Source organism: Lynx rufus, unplaced genomic scaffold (genome assembly GCF_022079265.1).
Source record: "Lynx rufus isolate CCGP_SWC_20201006 ecotype Redwood Valley unplaced genomic scaffold, mLynRuf1.p SCAF_8, whole genome shotgun sequence".
Taxonomy (NCBI): Eukaryota; Metazoa; Chordata; class Mammalia; order Carnivora; family Felidae; genus Lynx; species Lynx rufus.
This window is the reverse complement of record NW_025814896.1, coordinates 59,181,986-59,203,036: the sequence shown is the minus strand read 5'-3', so window position 1 is coordinate 59,203,036 and position 21,051 is coordinate 59,181,986. Positions and strand designations below refer to the sequence as shown.

The 21,051-nt window shown below is 43.3% G+C and overlaps 1 protein-coding gene across 5 annotated transcripts in view; it reads right to left on the bottom strand.

Annotated features, from left to right (window-relative positions):
- The window catches only part of TBC1D8 (TBC1 domain family member 8), a 110,844-nt gene that overhangs the window by 58,981 nt on the left and 30,812 nt on the right, over positions 1–21,051 (bottom strand). For 4 of the 5 annotated variants that reach the window (XM_047068530.1, XM_047068529.1, XM_047068525.1 and 1 more), the window contains exon 2: positions 10,629–10,739. The exons of the other annotated variant lie outside the window; for it this stretch is intronic. In XM_047068530.1, the coding sequence (XP_046924486.1) occupies positions 10,629–10,739 (111 nt within the window). The remainder of the gene's footprint in view (positions 1–10,628; positions 10,740–21,051) is intronic. 5 annotated transcript variants of the gene reach the window in all.

The window sequence follows — 21,051 nt, the reverse complement described above, 5'->3', positions numbered from 1 at the left end:
CAAGAGAAATAACAGAGCATCAGTGAGCTGTGGAACAGCAGCAAGCAGTCTAATTGGAGTCCCAGGGGGGGTGGGGGGGGGGGGAGAACAGAGGCCAGAGAACAGAAAAATATGTCTATATTGGAAAAAACAGCTAAAATTCTTTTCCAATTTGATGAACACTATAAACACACAGATCCAAGTATCTCAACAAACCCTAAGCAGAAAAAGCATCCAGAAAATCACATAAATGCATATCTATTGCAACTGCTGAAAGCCAGTGATAAAGAAGAAAAAAAGACAATAATTATAGAGCAACAAAGAATGACAGTAGATTTGTCAGAAACAATGCAAGCCAGAAGACATAGAAGAACAGCTTTAAAAGTATTAATTTAAAAAAAAAGTTAATTTACAAGTACTTGAAAAAAATTAGTGAATTCATGTATAACTTGGGAATAATAAAACCTTCCTAACCATGCCTCAAAATCACAAAGTATAAAAGAAAGGCATTCTAAATCCCACTACATTAAAAAAACCTCTAGGAGGTAAAACACATCAAATGTAAAGCCACTAAAGGATATGACAAACTGGAAAAAGATTTTTGTAATTTCATTTCCCAGATAAAGGACTAATATTCCTAATACAGAGACAATGCCTAAAAATTAAGGGGAAGAAAAGAACCACCTAATAGAAAAAAGCAGAGGATAAGAACAAGGAGTTTCTGAAAACAGTCCTAAACATGAAAAACACTCAACGTCCTCATAATAAAAGGACAGCAAATGAGAAATATGCAGAAACACCTATGAGGCTGACAGAAAGCCAGAGGTTTGACAAGAGATCCAATGACGAAATCTGGGAAAGCAGGTACTTTCATCCATTGCTGATGGTAATGTTTTCCAATGCACAAATCTAAGGGAGGGAGGGGAATTTAGTAATATCTAAACAAAGCTTCATATTCATTTACTAGAAATGGGATTGCGAGATTGAAAGGGTGATCTAGCCCAATGATTCAGCAGTAAAGGTACAAAACTATTTGCCAGGTTACTCACTGAGACGTTGCCATGGCCAGGGATGAAAACACCACAAATGGCCTTCATTAGGGAACAGGCTGAATAAACTATGGTACTCCTACAAAATGAAAGACAAAACAAAGGAGAAGATAATCTCTGCTCTCTGATATGGAATGATTTCCAGGATATGTCCCTAAGTGAACAAGGGCAAGGGACAGAACATAGTATATGTGACCTTTGTAAAAACAGGGTGGGAGAATGTATCATATATTTGTAAAACAAAACAGTAGAAACCTAAGTCAGAAAAAGACAGGTTTCCTAATAGCAGAGGGAAGGAGGCAGGGAGGGGACAGCAGTGAAAGCCTGGCTCCTTTACACATATCTTGTTTACAGATTTTATAGGTTTGATTACGGATTCATAAAAGAGTTTTCCTTTTTTTTTTTTTTTAAGGTTAAACCAATAAAGGAAAAAAGTAATCCCTAATTTAAGTAAATGGATAGACTTATCAGGTTATTGAAATGATTACACAGAGAAAATAGGTATTTTAAACAATGTTGACTATACATCCATAATTAAATATATTCTAAGGCCAAACAGAGCTGCAAAACCTTAAATTTCATTCGGCACTCTTATTGTTAATATTGGTATTATTTAGAAAAATAAAATAAAATAAAATAAAATAAAATAAAATAAAATAAAATAAAATAAAATAAAATAAAATAATAATAATAAATAAAATTTAAAGACACTAAACCTGAATTTAACTGAACATTTCCAAGTACCCCCCAGTCTGGGGGACATACAAGGAGGTGAGCCCTACAAACAGAAGCGTAGCATACACGACATTCTATGTAAAAACTGACCCAATTTCTTCACTAAGTCAATGACTTGGGGGAAAAAAGCAGGGTGGGGGAGGGTTTCCCGACTAAAGGAGACAAGAGACACAACCACCCAATGAAGTGTGTGGTCCTTCTTGAATGTGGATTAGAACCATCCAGACCTATGAAAGACTCTTTAAGCAGACATGTAGCCTTGGGATGGACAGTACACATGACATCAGAGTCCCAGTTAACTCCATGAGTTTAATGATGCCATTGTAGGGGCAAAAAAATGGCCATAGATTCAAAGATCTCTACTAAAATATGTAGAGGTGAACTATCAATTTCTAGGATTTGCTTTAAAATACACATCAGAGGTGTGAGGAGAAGGCAGAGAATAAGAAATAAAGCAAAGTGGGGAAAACCATGACCCGAATGCACCTGTGTTCTGATCCCCACGCATGGGCCTGGAGGATGTAATTATAATGTCCTCACTCCTCTGGGGTATGTTTGAAAATCCTCACAATGCGAAACACTTTAAAATCTCTTTTTTAAAAAATTTTTTTTTCAACGTTTATTTATTTTTGGGACAGAGAGAGACAGAGCATGAACGGGGGAGGGGCAGAGAGAGAGGGAGACACAGAATCGGAAACAGGCTCCAGGCTCTGAGCCATCAGCCCAGAGCCTGACGCGGGGCTCGAACTCACGGACCGCGAGATCGTGACCTGGCTGAAGTCGGACGCTTAACCGACTGCACCACCCAGGCGCCCCTAAAATCTCTTTTTAACAAAAACAAGTCATCAACTTGGATAAACTGACCTCCACACCTGAGGAAGAGTATTTTGTAAAATCAGAAGTGAAAACAGAGCAAGAAAACAGGGTGGAGGACTTCACACTCCCTGAATTTCCTTATTTTTTCAATCAGGATCACTCCCACGCCCAGGCCACTCAGATACATCAGGTTCACAGTGTTAAGTCCGAGAAGCCAGGGCAACAGCAAGCCCTAAAGTGAGCCCTCAGGTTGCAGACAGCTTCGATGGCATGGAGACCAGGGTGACCCCAATCAGACAACACACCCAGGCCAGCAAGACCTGAGGGAGAGGCAGAGCTCTGGGCACCCCAGGGAGTCTGGAGGCTTCTGCTCCCAAGCTCTGCCTTTGTTTTTGATCATTAAGGAATCATTTAATAAAAAGCCATTCACCAAAGTCATCTTATTTTGAAACCCATCGGCCTCGGTCAGTCTCCTCACATCTACTAAAATAGAAGAGATGAAACCAGATGTCTGCGAAGATCCCCTCCAAGGGGGACAAAAGATCCCCTTCTTTTGTCCAACAGGTCGTGCTCTGTGCAGATGTCAGACAATCTGTGAGATGCCAGAGAGAAGTCTGATACCCAGCTTCACAACTCTAAGATTTAATGCAGGTCATATTTATTCTGAAGTATGTCCAGCAACAAATCAGGGCTTAGGTAAGGAGAGACTTCATGGGGAAGAATTATTTCAAGTGGGAGAAACAGGGCCTGTTGCAAGAGAGGCAGGGGGCCATGGCTACCTGGAGAACGCAAGACAGTGTGGTCTGCAAGTGTCTACCCAGGTTAAAAGCATGGGTTTTTAAATAGGACTTTTGACCTTCAATTTACTAAGTCTAAAAGTTACACTCAGGATTTTCTTGCTTTTAAAAATAATTATAAGCAACATCCCTCATGGACAAACATCTTCGGTGAGTTTAATTATTTGAGCATAAGCAAAATTATTTAAACCAGTAGGAGCCTGGTGACAGAAACTCCTCAAATGAAAAGAAGCATTAGCCATGCCATGTCTCAGCCATTTCCGAGTGTATATCCTACACGGAAAACACCAGTTAGTATTATTGAAGGAAATCCCAAGCAACTAAAAACAAATGTGACAACTCATATTGAGTGACCTCAGAGTGTGCACCCAGAGAAAAGTTCTTACTTTCCTCCTGCAGGGCTGCCTCCCAGTTTTTCCTTGAAGTGCACAGTGAGTTCTGTTCTTGAAAAAAGATCTGGCTGGCACTTCCTTTGCTGTCCTGGCACCAAGTTCACCAAGACACTAATCTGATCCACCCTGGAACATTTCCTCCTGTAATAAAATTCTCTCTCCAAAGACAAAGCAAACAGTGATGCAGAATACCAGAAACTAAAACGCCAGCCACGGTCAAGGGCAGAGATAAGAAACATCAGAATGAACACTTGAAGAGAACGTTCTAGAAGGACCTGTGCCTGAGCTACCCAGTGAGGCACTCGATGCAAGATGTGGCCCTGGCAACTTACTAAGCAACTTAGGCCTTGCTTCCTCCCTCTCCAAAGTCAGCAATTATACATACCTATACGTTGTTAAAAGGAACAAATAAGGAAAGTGTGTGAAAGGAAAGTATTTTTTAAGCTGGAAAGCCTAACTGCTGTGATTCTCAATTTTTAAAAACCTATGCCACATATTTTGTTAGCAACACTACCACAGCTTCCTTTAATGGAACTTGGAAATTTCAAAGCCTTGTATTTGTTTTTCATTTTCCAAATTGAAAATATTAACTAAGTTTTTTCAAACTACCCACTTACTCCCTCTCAAGATGCAGGTATGCCTCTGCCCACCCAGGTGGGCACCTCACCCTGGTCTGCTTGAAAATCTCTGTACTCTACTGGTGTAAGATGTGTCATGGCATCCTCATGCCTACCTACTTACCTTTCCCCCATTTTCCTGCTCTCCCTTTCCCTCAAAACCATGGGCCTAGACCTTACTAGAAAGGTGAAAACTTTGCACAGCAATAGCACAGAGAGTCACCTACTAACAGGAACACGAAATGATAAATCGCTAACTCACAGCCAGGCATGGCCTGGACTTTTCAACTGCAGGATAAAGCACAGGCTGAGACATCAGATGAGAAACCCCAACAAAGTCTCCTTGCTCTTCCAGGGTCCCCATGAGCTCTTCATGCTTAGGTGTCAATTCAGTCAGGGCTGGAGCCCTAGACCTCTCATCTCCTCCCCCTACTCTTCCCTCCCTCCCCAACCCGGTCCGGGAATTGGCTCCGGGAATTGACTCTCCTGGTTCCCCACACCACGTCCTTGCTTTCTACTCATGCACCAATCATTATATCCAATATCAAAGGGAAAGTAGACATGCAATAGAAGGTAACTCGGTCATAAAAAAAAAAAAAAAAAGGAAATTCTGACACCTGCTGCAACATGGATGAACCCTGAGGACACTATGCTAAGCGAAATAAGCCAGTTACAAAAACACAAATACTGTATGATTCCACTTATATGAGGGACCTAGAGTAGTCAAACTCACAGAGACAAAAAGTATAGTGTATTGGGGAGGGGGCTGGCAGGGAGAGAGGAATGGGGAGGTCGTGCTTAATGGACAGAGTTTCAGCTTGGGAAGATGAAGAATTTCTGGAAATGGACAATGGAGATGGTTGCACAACAATGTGAATGTACTTAATGCCACTGAACTGTGCACTTAAAAATGGTGAAGATGGCAAATTTTAGGTTATATATGTTTTACCACAGTAAAAAAAAAAATGCCTTCTTTCTTCTCTTCTTTCTTTCCTTCTCTTTCTTTCTGTTTTTAAAGAAAGCAAGATCCCTCCTTCGCAAGTTTTTCTACTGTCAATGGTGCTGGTGGCTCATTACAGAGCTCCTGACCCAGGCCCTCACCCAGCCATAGAATTTCCCTGCCATGGCTTCTCAGAAAAGGCCAAGAAGTCTTGTTTGTGACCTCATGCCCCCTCTCTCACTCCTCACATACAGGACACTGACGTGCTGAACCCATCACCTTTTCTGAGTAACTGACTACTTACTCATCCCTAAAGCCAGAGTCCCTACTTGACTGCTTTGGCTTATTTGCACACCTACTATTTGCTGAATACCAGGCTCTATCTACCCTGGACACTGGAGGGTGTCAGTGAGTGAGCGGGTGTTAGTGAGTGAGCAGGACTCTAAGAAAACTTTTATTTTCATTACAGAGGTAGACAACAAAGAAAGTTGAGTGACAGCACAGGTAAGTGCTGGAGGGGTTCCACCAGTGGGGGGAGCGGTTGGCAGGGGGTGTGTGTGGGGTCTCTTGGAGGGGGCATCTGAGCTCCAACCTGAAAGACAGGGCATAGTCCTCCTCATCCTCTTCTAAACAAGTGCTCGTCGCACTCTCATCATGTGTCTTTTATCCAGCGAGGCCAGTAAAGTCCATAAAGCCTTGAAATTCATGGCATGTCAGTTAAAAAATAGTAACAACTTATTGCTTATCTCTTTTAACCACAATCATCCACAGATCTGCTGCCAAATAATATTGCTCACCCATGGCATTCTCTACCTAGCTCTTCTACCTCTGCTTAAAAGCAAATAGAAAAAAAAACTATTCTCAAAAGCTCTCCTATGTCTCCCCATCCTGCCGTGCAAACAGCCGAAATCAAATGAAGATATAAATCGTTCTTGCAGGCCACTCTTCCTGTCCCTGCCCACGTCCTGGTGCCGCCCAGGCCCTTCCTACAGTTCTTGTTTGTGCTTTATCTGAGACTTAAAACCCTGGGCAGGGATCCTTTCTCAATGCTCAAGACACAATAAAATATTAAATATGGTTGAGTCAATATCACAGTGCAGGATGCCCACATAACTCCCAGAAGAGGCCTAAGTATCTAAATCAATACCACAAGCCCAAGCCCCTCCCCGTTCTCTCTTCCCTAACCCAAGAAAAGCAGCACTGGAAAGAACCGCTGCTTACACAGGGGACCTTCTGTGGGCAATACAGCACAAGAACATGAAGCATCTGTAGACCTGCCATGGGTCAGGTCCAAGGCAAATACTCAGCCAAGTGGAAACTAAAAAAAGCAGATCCTTGAGATCCTGGCTCAAGAGAAAGAATGTTCTAGGAATTCAACCTGCTCGGAACTACACTGCCGGTGGTAGACGGGGTGTGGGGGAAGCAAGCGTAAGCTGCTACAACCTTTATAGCATGCAGTTTGGCAAATATATGTACAGATGGCCTTAGAAAGTACATGCCCCGACACAGAACTTCCTTACTATGTGCTCGTCAAGGGCCTTGCCACCTCTCACCTTCCTAATCCTCGGGCCCACTGGACCTGCCACTTCCAGGTTGCTCTTTGTATCCCCCAGGGCCCTGTAACTCCAGGTGGAGGAAAACTCCCCTCACACACTCACCAAGGAACCCTGACACCAAGCACATGTCTGGTACGTGGCAGTCACCCAACATTTCACATGAATGGACTTTGAGGATGAAGAAGCATCCTGAAATATTTAAGTGTATGGATGTTCATTTAAGTTTTGAAAATACTGAAACATCAGAATCAATTAAGTATCTAATAAAGGACTGGATGAGTAAATTCGGCCACAGCCATAAGGCTGAGTCCTGTGCCACCATCTACTCACTGTGGTCTGAAAGTGCTCCGGGAGCCCCAGATGGCTACTGTAGACCTCCCAGGCTACAGAGATGCAGGATCTAAGCAGGGTCCCTGCTCCACAGACTCCCCAGAAGCCAGCCTAGTGAGGAGACCAAACTCCAGATGTTCCCATCAAGAGCTCTAAATCCAGAGCAAGACCAACTCTTTGGCTTGGGGCAGAGTGAGAGGAGAGAGACCAAAAAGAAACTGGAGAAAGTCAGAGGATCCTGCGGCCTCACATCCCACATCCCGCCCAGCAGCACACCTGTCCTCTCTGCTCTGTCCCCTAAATACCAGTCAGAAAATCATACAACATTGGTACAAATAACAGTGTCAGTCTTAGCTAACCATGTCCAAGCATGAGCATGTCCAGGGATGCAGAGGAACAGCACAGCAACCAAGCCAACATCTGACAGCAAAAGAGCATCAACAGATGAACAGAAAGTGTTCAAAAGACAGAGACTGTGCCCTAGAAAAAAAAAAAAAAAACACGGAACCCTCAAAGAAGAAAGGGAAATTCTCACAAATGCTTCATAGTCCAAGACAGTTAAGAACATGACTTCAGTAAAACAAGAGCATGAAGATGAGATGATGAAATTACACATGAAAGGGCGAGCAGACACCTAAGAAAATCATGATCAAAACAACATAGCAAGGGGCACCTGGGTGGCTTAGTCAGCTAAGCGTCCGACTTCAGCTGAGGTCATGATCTCACAGTTTGTGGGTTAGAGCCCTGTGTCGGGCTGTATGTGGACAGCTCAGAGCCTGGAGCCTGCTTTAGATTCTATGTCTTCCTCTCTCTCTGCTCCTCCCCCACTCATGCTTGCTCTCTCTCTCTCTCTCTCTCTCTCTCTCAAAAATAAACACTAAAAAAATAAAAAATAAATAAAAACACAGCAAGAGGAGGAGGAAGTTAAGCAAAGTGTGGGATCCAGGGCTGAAAACAGAATTATGAACTTGTTGGAAAGGATTATGAACAGCACAGAGGATACAAGTTGAAAAGACAAATCAAGAAAAACAGGAATGAAAAGTAGACAATAGCTTTCCAACATAAAGGATCTTTGAGGCAGGGATTCCAATAAATGGAACATAAAATACATTTTTAAAAATACATATACAGAAGAAAATTTCCTGAAGTGATTAAAGAAATCAATCTACATATTTTTTAAATTTTTTTTCAAGTTTTTAATTTAGTTTTGAGAGAGAGCATGAGTTGGGGAGAGGCAAAGAGAGGGAGACACAGAATCTGAAGCAGGCTGCAGACTCTGAGCTGTCAGCACAGAGCTGTCAGCACAGAGCGGGGTTCGAACTCACAGACTGTGAGATCATGACCTGAGCTGAAGTCAGATGCTTAACCGACTGAGCCACCCAGGCGCCCCTCAATCTACATATTTTTTTAATGATTTTATTTTTATTTTTGAGAGAAAGAGCTTGAGCGGGGAGGGGAAAAGAGAGACAGAGACACAGAATCTGAAGCAGGCTCTAGACTCTGAGCTGTCAGCACAGAGCCCAACACAGGGCTCAAACTCATGAACTGAGCCAAGCTGGACACTTAACCAACTGAGCCAGGTGCCCCTCAATCTACATACTAAAGGAGCACATCAAGTTCCTGACAATGTGCTCAAAGCAGTAACCAAGGAAGTTACTAAACTACTTAACTTCAAGGGTTAGACAGTTACAGGCGCAAAAAAGCACATCACCCACAAGGGGACAAAAAGGAGAGGAAAAAAAAAGGCCACCCTAAGATTTCTCCCATTGCCTCTTTAAATACAGGAAGACTCTGGAGCAATGGCCACTATACTCTAGATGGCTGGAGACTATCATACCCAGCCGAAGTATCATTCAAGTCCAAAGCCAAGGGACAGATACTTACAAATGTGAGACATAACTGGGGTAAGAAAACTGTAATCTAGCCAATCAAGAGATGAGCCAAAATTAAAGATTCGATATTAGGAAAGCCCTACCTGAGTAAAAGCATCAGATCAATTTAAATACAGGACAAAGCCAAAGAATGGTGGACAGCATGGTGGCAGACAGAATGAAAATTACAACGTCAAGTTAATAGTAACACGTTTTTAAATGAAAGGCTGGAGAGAAAGGGGGGAGCATATGAAGGCTGGAGCATATGAAGGCTGGCATCCTTGTCTTCCAGGCTGGGGAGTCAACACACATGGTCAGAGTTGCAACACTGCTTTAAAAAGCCACAATCCTAACCCTGTGACACTTTCACAAATCTCCTCCCTTAGTCTTAGATGAACCTTTTAGAAAATAAGCTCTCACGTTAAGGAAACATTTTTGAAGTTTCTCTGGTTTTACTTCAGCTTCTTGTTTATTGAAATCAAGTAAAAACATAACACTTTTATTATAAAACAGCATTGTCAGATAGATTGCATTTTTACAAAGGTACTTCTGACCATCTTCAAAACTACTGTTGTACCTGTCCTAAATACAGTATAAAGTGGTCTCAATGAGGTGAACCCAGTGTGGCCAGAGGTTGCTTTGGGTGGCTAGGATGTGAGGCGAGAGACATTTTCTTCTTTGAACTTGTCAAAGGTTAATGGATTATACTGAACATGCATCGTGTTTACCATTCGAAACCCAAACTAGAAGCTTCTGTGTGTATTAGCACAGGTACTCAGAAGAGAGACAAGCACTTTGATAAAGGGGTACAGAAGATTTCCTTTTCTTTCTCTCTTACCAATTTAATTTCTAGAAGGTGAACGTTTATGACTCATGTGGTTAAAAAGACACATCTTGCTTTAGTTTTTAATAGAAGGGGCTTCTCAGATGTAATGATTGATTCCCAGCCCCAGAGGTGCTGGAGAGGCAAGTAGAGCATTAGACGGTGCAGGAGGACTGAAATCCCAGAAGAAGAGGATGGCGGGGGGGGGGGGGGGGGGGGGAGGGGAATTGCAAAATTCCCGTGGGGCGCAGCAGTCCAGTAATGCAGCACAAACGTGGAACAAGGGGGTGAAGACTACCCTAAGTCAGACACAGCCCTCAGTCGCCCCCCCACCCCCATGCCTTGTACCATTACGATAGGTGCACTTGCCCAGGAAGGCATTCGTTATGTCAGAAACAAGATTCAGGAAAAAAGGGTTCCATTCATACTCAACAATATACAGCACCCTGGAACAGCACACCACGCAAAAGCCTGGCATGCCCAAGCTAAGGTGCCCAAGCTTGTAGCCTTTATGTGCTTTTGATGGGTGAAAAAAAAGAAAAGAAAAGAAAAAAAAAAAAGAACTCATAAAAGCAGATGAGTTTCTAAAAGGAGTTACCTTCAAGCTTCACCAACATGCAGATACTCAGCATGCTTAGACCTTAAGGTTTGGAATGTTCCAACTGGAACAAAACTCACCAGTGGCTATGGCCCAGTAAACGTCTGATCCACTCAGTAACTCACCACATGCTATGGGAGAATAAACCTGGGACCCAGGCACTTGAAGCAGAATTCGAAATGGAGCGACCCGTGCATTGGAATCCAGCACTGCATCCAGAGCACCTACCAGGCGACCTTCAAAAGAAAAAAGAAAGTGCACCACTGAGCACAGAGACTGACCAGCTGCCCACTCCCTGCAAAACAAGGCAGTTCGCTTTGTGTCTAGACTTGACACCAGAAGGCAGCAGGCTCACGTCCAGTTCTTCAACTCACCTCACAAGAGCCTGAGCTCCAGGAGTCCCAGGGCTCTGGCTGCCTAGTACCACTCACCCAGCATCTGGAATAGGGCCTGACATTAACAGGCACTCAGTACAGATTTGCAGAATCCAACAACCACGGGAACAAGGGGCCTTGAACAAGTCACCTAACCTAGCTAAGTGTTTCCTTTCCTCAGCATCTCAATTACAGAGGCAACACAACTCTATAAATAAGAGCTGGAAATATGGAGTCAGAATGTCTGACTCAAGTCTCAGTTTCCCAACTTTTAAGCTGTGTGACACTGGGCAAGTTACTTAACCTCTCTGTGCCTTGGTCTCATTTGTAAAAGGGAATTATCACAGTATATCTACCTTATAGGGTAATTGTGAGAATTAATGTATGCAACATTCAAAGTTCTTAGACTATTGCCTGGCTGTAAAAACTACCGTTATTATATCATATCCTCAAATGTAGAAAAATAATCCCTGCCCACTCCAGAAGGGGACCGTGAGAAGCAAATAAAATATTGAAGTCCTTCACAGACCATAAAGCACACAAAGTAAAGGTCTATCACTCTGTTGTAATGAATATCATCATGAATCAACAGCAAACACACACACACACCCACACACCAGGTGGCAGACGATTTTGTATTGTCCCATTACTCGTTTGCCAGGGTTCTGCACTGTAGAGTTACTCCTTTTTCCCTTTGTAATTAACAAGTATTCTGTGAAGTTCTTTGAAACTGCATTCCTCCTTAAATTTAACTTATTTATCTCTAGCAGTATGGTTTCATGTTTCCCTACCTTATCCAATCTAGTATTACGATTATTTTGATGTTCACGTTGTCTCTGACTTGGCCAGTAGGTACCGCTTCAAGCTGGCTTCTGTGTCCTTTGGATGTGTCCCCATTATTCTACTTTCTGGCAAATAATCCAAGTTCACCCTTTATTCTTCCTGCTCTAGCCCTGGCATCAGCCATTTCTCCAAGAAGCCTGGTTCCTTTAGTGAAGAATGGTATTTAAAAGCCAAGGTCTGGGAGCCAAGTACACTTACTGCTGTGGGGGTGCTTGCTCCCAGAACCTTTCAGTGGACAGAGCTTGGACTGTACATATATGTACATATGTATGGGTACATGTTTATGTATGTATACACACATATACTCATTGACATTTTCATTTTTATACTGATTTTATACATAAAAACTTCCAATTATGATCCAATACCAGCACTGCGATCAAATACCAGGGTCATTCCAGTTTCTTTCCATATTTGCAACTCTCTTCTCCAACATGAGGAACCTGGCTTCCATTATTCTTAATATATTTACTTATCTGATCAATTCTATCCCCTTTCTGACAGATGCCCTCTTTACCTTATCTAGGCTCCAACTGACCATCCACCCCACCCATACAATTACCTTGATCTGTCCCCATTAACAGCTTTAGGGAAAGAAGGAAGGGTGCCTGAGTTTTTATAGCAATTATTCCTTAGGCTGCTCAGAATTTTTGTCTTACTGGTTTGTTTGCACAGAGAGAGAGCACACATGTGCGTGAGCCAGGGACAGGGACGGAAGTAGAGAGAGAATCTTAAGCAGCCTCCACACTCAGTGCGGAGTGGGGCTTGATCCCGTGACCCTGGTATCATGACCTGAGCTGAAATTAAGAGTCGGATGCTCTAATGGACTGAGCCACCCAGGCGCCCCTCACTGGTTTCCTCTTGACTTACATGTAATTGAGAGGGCCTGAAAGCTGTCAGCTAAATAAAGGGGCTGCTACTTTAACACAGAACTTGCACAGCTGCTTAGGGGAGCTCTGTGATCAAAAGCACAGGTGGGGGGCACCTGCGTGGCTCAGTCACTTAAGCAACTCTTGATCTCAGCTCAGGTCATGATCTCATGGCTTGTAAATTCGAGTCCCACATTGGGCTCTGCACTGGGGGCATGAGTCTGCTTGGGATTCTGGATCTCCCTCTCTCTGCCCCTTCCCCACTTGTACTCTCTCTCACATGCAAATTAAAAAATGAAACTTAAAAAAAACCACGGGCAGGAAGGCAGGACAGGGTAAAGATTAAGCCGTATTTGTGTAAGATTGATAAAACATTTTTGCCTGTCAAAGCTTGGAGGGGGTTAGTGATAGGGAAGCAGATGGAAGGAAAGTAGAAAGGTGCTAAAAAAAAAAAAACCCACCCATCCCACATGCAGACCCAGTACTTCCCAATTTAAGAGATCTGTTGTAGACCCCCTATCTAGTTTGCTAATAAGTAAAACCTGAGCAACAAAAGGAGGAAGTGAGAAGGGTGGGCAATGACTTGGTGTCACCATAACTCAGAAGCAGTCTCTCTGATCGGAAACAGTGATTTTTTTTTTTCTCTTCAAGACTCAGGAGCTCTTGCAATGGTCAGGATGTTTTATACCAACACAACCAACCTGGTAGGAAGGTGGGGAGGAAAACAAAGAAGCAAAGAGGGGACTTCTAGTTTCAGCTCCCCCGCGTAAAGAATTTGAAGTCCTCACTCCCATCCTAATGATAAGAAGCTGAGCAAATTGAATATCCGCGGCTTTTCTGGGACCCATCAGAGACCCAAGGGCACAGGTCAAAATCATAACCCAGAAATCTGGAGAGAGGGGACAATCCAAAGTCACAGCCCAGATCACTCACCTGAAGCAGAAGCCGCTGGGGCCATCAACTGATAGAACACTTCAATAAGGTTTTGACAAATTGCTGGGAGGCTGAGTGTGTGGACTAGCAGGAGAGTAGGAGACTCCTGATGGCCACAGTCTTAGGTTTTACCTGTACAGGTTTTACTACCAGGTTCTCGCTATGAAGAGCAAGGAAAAACCTCTCCTGATCTCCCTGAACATTCTCCACAACAGGGGCCTGCTCTCCGGCAGGGATGGAGACTCTCCAGAACCTTATCCCAGCTGGGGGAGGGGCGTTTCTGGGACTCCAGCCCCCTTCAGCCTTCTGGTCTCACCTGGTGAAGGGGGAGGGGTCAGGGTAAGGGAGGCGTCCAAGAAACACTGTCCAGAGCACATCCCAGGGACACAGACCCACTGAAAGACCAAGATTCTTTGATAACACTTACAGGGTGCTTCTTCTCCCCATACTTTACCACCACATCAACAGGTTCTGGCATAATGACACTGGGAAGGACTGGTAGACTCTCAGACTCCATGTGAGGAGCTCAAGTTTGTGTATTTTTTTTAATGTCTTTAAGCAAGCTCTAAGGCCAATGTGCACCTTGAACTCACGACTCTGAGATCAAGAGTCGCATGCTCTACCAACTGAGCCAGCCAGGCGCCCCGGAGCTCATTCTTAAAAGAAGCCCAAAGACAGAGAGAGAGACCAAGGCAAGGACACCTGAGGAATCTGAAAACCTTGGGCATCTGTGGCTACAGCAAACCAACAGCCCAAGTCCTAGACAAAATAACATAAAACTCACACTAAAGAACTATTTCTTCAGTTCTTGTTTCTCCTTACATTATGCCTGGCTTTCAAAAACAATGACAAAGAATGCTGAAAGGCAAGAAAACACAGTCTGAAGAGACAAAGCAAACATCAGAATGAGCCTCATGCCTGCCTCAGAAAACATACCTGACCAGTACTATCAGAACTATCAAAGTCACTAAAAACCAGGGAGGTCTAAGAAACGGTCACAGCCAAGATGACAACTAAATGTGAGGTGTATCCTGAGAGGGATCCTGGGTAATTAAAAGGCCAGCAAAATCTGAGTAAAGCACAGACTTTAGGGGGTGCCTGGGTGGCCGAGTCAGTTAAGCGTCCGAGTTCGGCTCAGGTTATGATCTCACGGTCTGTGAGTTTGAGCCCCGCGTCGGGCTCTGTGCTGACAGCTCTGACCTTGGAGTCTGTTTCAGATTCTGTGTCCCTCTCTCTCTGCCCCTCCCCCACTCAGGCTCCATCTCTCTCTGTCTCAAAAATAAACATTAAAAAAATTTTTTTTTAAAAACACCGACTTTAGTTAACAATCACTGTCTTTATGTTCTACCACTGCTGTGACAAGTTAGTACAAACATAATAGCTTAAAAGAAGCAAATTTATTACCTTATAGTTCTGTAGGTCAGAAGTTTGATACAGATCTCACTGAGCTAAAGTCAAAGTGTCAACAGCCTCCTTTCTGGAGCCTCAAGGTGAGAACCCTTTTCCTTGCCTTTTCCAGCTCTGAGTTGCCGCAGCTCCCTCACTTAGTTCTCGGTCCCCTCCTCCATCTTCAAACCCAGCAACACCAGGATGAGTTCCTCTTCCAGTTTTAAAAACCCTTGTGATCACATTGGGCCCCCCTAGATAATCCAAGCTCATCTCCCTATATTCAGGTCCACTGATTAGCAACCCAATTAATTCTATCTACATCCTTTAATTCCCCTTTGCCATGGAACCTAACACATTTGCAGGCTTGCAGCATTATTCTGCCTACCACCATAATCCATCAGTACCAGTTCGTTCGTTGTAACAAATACACCATGCTAATATGTCAATAGGAGAAACTGGGTGTGGGGTATATGAGAACTCCCTATACTACCTTCACAGTGTTTCTGTAAATCTAAAACTGTTCTAAAAAGTAAAGTTTAGTTTTTTTTAAAAAGTGACAAGGGGAGTGAGTCAGTGTCCACCTGCAGACAAGGGCCCTCCACTCCACATCTGCGCAAATTCAGACTGCCCCTGCAGGATCCCCAGGAGCGGGCAGGGGCTCTGAATCTGGGGTAAACCAGAGCACTCAGGGTGGAACCAACCAAAGCATGAACACAAAAGCAGCAGACCAGGGTCCAATATGGCAGAGAAGACGCACAAGTGGGAGACAGATCAGTGAGAGTCCTCAGTAGGAAAACCAAAAGGAGAAACGAAACATCTGGAAGAAAAAAGCATCCTTAAATCTCTGCTGAATGGTGAAGGAAAATGGTTAGCGTGGCAAAGAAATCATTCAAAGTCATTAGAAAATAGGGTATGATGTCCACAAATTTCAAATGGGTCAAAGACAAAAATATATACACACATACATATCAATAAGGTAAATAGATGGCAAAATGTTTACGCATAGCTCCTAACAGGGTATGCAGCCCTACTTATCTTTTTATAAGGAAGCTGACGACAACTCACATGGATGGCTCTGAGGCAGTATTTATTTGGCAGACTCAGGCTCATTAAAAAGAAAAAATACTGAAGTCTGTTTTCTCATTAATCCTCATGGCCACCTTTGGAGGGAGGGATGAAGTGGCTAAAGCTCTGAGCACTAAGGACTGGGCCCTCCCCAGCTCCAGCTCCAAAACAGGACTCTTCCCCTGCTCTAGGGCTGTTTAAAGACAGGGGTGCCTGGGTGGCTCAGTGGTTAAGTGTCAGACTTCAGCTCAGGTCATGATCTCGCGGTTCCTGAGTTTGAGCCCCACATCTGGCTCTCTGCTGTCAGCGCAGAGCCTGCTTGGGATCCTCTTGTCCCCATCTTTCTCTGCCCCTCTCCCACTCATGCTCTCTCTCTCTCTCTCAAAAATAAACATTAAAAAAAATTTAAAGACAGGGTAACAATTATTTTCAGAAATGCTCCGCCATCCACAAACCTACACTTCTAACTACATTCAGACTGACTTTGCTCTCCCAAGCCCCGACTGGCTGAGTCTTGGCTCTGTCTCCAGGAACAAATCCCCCCAAATGCAGGGCAGCTCGCACGGAGCATTCTGGTCTGCCTTCTGTGGCAGCTCCATATGGCTTGTCTGGCTCTACAGGAAAACCCTCCTGGCGGCACAGTGAGTGCAACACTCCTATTTTTAGGCTATTAGAATAACAACTCTGGCGGAGATAGATGTCAAGTGACAAGTTTTATAATTAGGGCCCAAAAGGGGCCTATGAATAATTTGCTTCTAAGTGATAATGCTGCAAATCTTTCATTCTGGCTGGATTTCATGCACATGGGTGGTACCGAGTTTAAGACGAAATGGCAGCTACTGACATGGAACAAACAAGGACACTTGGAGAAGCCTTCCCACTGCCTCCTGGTTTATATAACAACCTCTGTGTCAGGCCTGGGACTTAACCACAGGCAGCAGTGACAAACTGCTCTGCTCTCACCAGTAACAACACCCTCGCATAGTAAAACCCATTTAAAACACAGCAACACCCAACCCCCACAGAAAGCATTTTAAGGAAAGCAAAAAAACAGAAAACAGTCTATTTTTTACCCCCTGCACTGAAGAAAGCAGGTCTCCCTAATGGCTTTGGGCTTAGAATAGACCTCAGCAGCCCCATGACAAAAAAAAAAAATTCTTTCACTCCAGCAAAAAGCTTCTCATCATTATACCTAAGCCATCGATGTGATGGCACACCCACAGTGCACCACAGCTCAACACCATAATCCACAGTTGGGAAACTAATTTGGTCTCAAGGTCTGTCTTCACGTTAGGGCTGTTTGGTTTGGCTGGTATTGCTGTTTTGGAGACTTAGGGGAAAAGGCAAATAAAGAGCCAGAATAAAGGAAAAAAAACTTTTATTTGTGAAAAGTAATAAATAACGTAAAAGATCACGTGAAGTCCTTTCTACTAGGCTTGAAAAGAAGATAAATGTTGGGGATATTTGCATTCCCAATGAGAAACTCTACCTATTCAAAGTAAAATTCATAATCCAAATTACCAGACTCTGACTTTTTTCTACAAAGCATTTTATATAATTCAATATACCTCTCAGTGTGAGTCCCTTATGATTCCCACAAATCTCCGCGAAACCGAGAGATGATGGTGCTATTTTCAGAGTGCAGTCAATTGGTGGGCAAAGCCACAGGGTAACTGAATCACGCGGGAAGCTCGGGAGCCGGCCACCTGATGAGCTCATCTTTTTAACGAAGTGCCTAACACAGCAGCCACGTGCCCATCGTGGTGACAGGATGAGCCTGCCAAATCCACAACACAAGTCGGAGCAAGTGCAGGTCCGGAGGAGAGCTTCAAGGGCACCACAAGGGAGGGATTCTGGTCCCAGTTCTCGAGAACAGGACAGGCAGCCACCATGCCCTCACCTGCACGCTGCATTCCAGTCCCATGGGGACAAGGACAGCCACACAACGAACCTAGGCTTTCCCAGGAAACCAAGAGAGGATGGTGGGTACAGTGGGTAGCTCTGATCAGCCAAGAGGAGTTACAAGTGCAGACCATTCGGTCCTGTTCTCACTGGAATTAAGGGACTCTTAAAGAATCCTTTTTGCCCTCACTCCAAAGCTGTGAAAATTCTTCAGTGGGAACAGAGTTTGTTTTCCAAGATGAAGAGAGTTCTGGGGATGGACAGTGGTGATGGTTGCATAACAATGTGAACTGTACAATTAATACCACTGAGCTGTACGCTTAAAAATGGTCCAGATGGTCAATTTTATGGTACATGTATTTTACCACAATTTAAAGAAAAAGCATGACAATTCTAATGATCAGAAATGTCCACAGTGGGGCTCCTAAAGTAAATATAAAAACAATTTTCCTAACTCCATTCCCCAAGTGATAAATCATAAATGCATGTGAACATAAATGCACTCCGGGTCCACACTGCTGAACTCTGACACGTTCTTCTAGTGGCTCCATAAATAATCCTTGGATGGGAACCAAGATGCCTGCTTTGGCTCAGACCGAACATAAGGATCCTGTCATAGTGAACCTCCAAACAGGGTGACGTAATGCTTGAAGTGCCTGACAATAAGAATCCTACACAAAACACCATCATGACAGCCAGTCCCAAACACAGTGACTTCCCTGCCTTAACAGACACATGTTGCCGTGGATATAATGAACACTGTCTTGAAAATTCTCCATCATTTCCATCCACTTGACCATCCATTTATCTGGTCTTCTGGCATGATGATTACGTAAAGCAATTAGGATTAAATCCTTATAGTACAGGGATGATCCAAAGCTATAAAATAAGAGGTAAGGGGTACAGTAACAAAGAAGTTGACCTGAAGGCCTGATACCATCTCTAAATGAAATGCCAGCTGCTAGGGGCATCCAGAATGGATGGGGATGGGTACCTGTTCCACCTCTACTGCCAAGCCCAGCACAATCCAGGATTGCCCATAGCTCTTCCCTGGACACTAATATGTCACTTTTGGCCACTCCCAATGGCTATGAAATGGGACCCAAGTGCTCTAGGACCACCTGCTCACCATCCTGATGGTTCTAGCCCCGTGCTAACCTGTCCTTCCCATTCTGTTCAGCTCTTTCCAGATACTTGTCACCCCCTTTTTTTTTTTTACCTACAAAAAGGTATACATAATTAATGTATCAGTTTGAAGTATGCACCCATGAAACCATCACCATAATCTATGCCATAAACATATCCATCGCCTCCAAAAGCTTCCTCCCACTCTCTTATAATTATTAATATATAACATTGTGATAAGAACATTTAGCATAAGATCTACCCTTTTAGCAAATATTTAAGTATAAATATTGTTAAGTACAGGCATTGTGCTATATACTAGACCTCTAGGACATGCTCATCTTGTGTAACTGAAACTCTGTACCCTTTGACTAGTTCCTCCCCATTCTCTCCTCCCTCTAGCCACTAGCACCACCATTCCATTCTCTGCTTCCATACGTTTCACTATTTTAGACTCATCACAGAAGTGGTATTACGTAGAATTTGTCCTTCTGTGACTGGCTTATTTCACTCCGCAAAATGTCCTCAAGTCACCCACACTGTTGAAATGGCAGGATTCCCTTCTCTTTCAAGGTACTCACTTTAATCCTGAAACTTCCTCCCTTAGATTCCAGGAACCCCTAACCAATAAAGACTAGAACCATCCCCTAACCCAGGAAGCCTAGAAAAACAAGTCACAGGAGCACCTGAGTGGCTCAGTCAGTTGGGCATCCGACTTGATTTTCGCTCAGGTCATGATCTCACAGTTCATGAGATCGAGCCCCGAGTCAGGCTTTGCACTGACAGTGTGCAGCCTGCTTGAGATTCTCTCCCTCTCTCTCTGCCCCCTGCATTGATAAATAAATAAATAAATAAATAAATAAATAAATAAATAAATAAACAAACAAACAAACAAACAAACTTAAAAAAAAAAAAGAAAAAAGTCACAAAATTATGTTATACTGACCCTGGTGTATTCAAATGTAACAGAAGCAAACTATATCCCCTTGCCTATTTCACCTTCCTCAAAAGAACCAAAATCCTTTGACAAAACATCTCTGAACTCTCAATTTTGTTGAGAAACTATCTGCTTGGGCCAAAGTCCTTAAAGAGCCTAGAGCACTCGGGTACCTGCAGACTTTAACAGCAGACTTCCTGTTTGGGACTTATTAATTTATCACTTTTGACATCCCGTGTTTAACAAGCCCAATGGGTATTGCCTGTACTCCCAAAATCACATTAAGGGAATCAATTATGAAGAATATCTTTTCCCAAAATCTTTCCTAAAATAATGAAGTTTGGTCTCAATTTGCCCTTCTAAAGCAGTTTGGGTTGTTTTTTTTTTTCTTGATTACAAAATAAATACATTCTTATTGTAAGACATTTTGGGAAATATATAAAACCACAAAGAACATTTACCTCACATCTTGCCCCTTCACAATAACTCTTGGTACATGTCCCTAAGGCCTTTTTTCTAACTAGTCACAGATAAAGACTATTCCATTCCCACATTGAAGATTTTGAAGAAAGGAAGTAAAAAACAAGGCTGAGCATGAAGTTCAAAGAATTGTCCTTTCCTGCTCAGAGGCAGTTGCAGAAAGGCTGTTAAACTTGTTCAACAAGACTCATGAGTGGTGCACAAACCAGTTTACCAGCCAAATTTCATTAAGTGCAGCCTGCTGCCTGATAGCACCTTATACTGTTACAGTCACAACCACCTTGCCAACCACACTTTTGTTTAATGGCCCTGTACATAATTAAAGGCAGGAAATGGAGCTTAGAGGCATTCAAGGATCACAGAAAAATAAATAAATAAGGTAAGGCAATAGTACCTCCTTTGCAAAATGGAAATCAATGTGAGAGTCAAAAGGGTCAGTGAAGCAAGACCTTTCCACAGACTCAAGTTCAAAATGAAAGACAGTACTTCACTGGATTCCAGCTCCTCACATGGAAAGAGCCCCCTGGGAGCCTGTAAAACTGCAAACCAGTCTTAAAAGGGATGAGTCTGCCTGTTTCATCAAGCTTACCAGCTACATGTATTTCAATACAGCAACTCACGTGCAATTGTT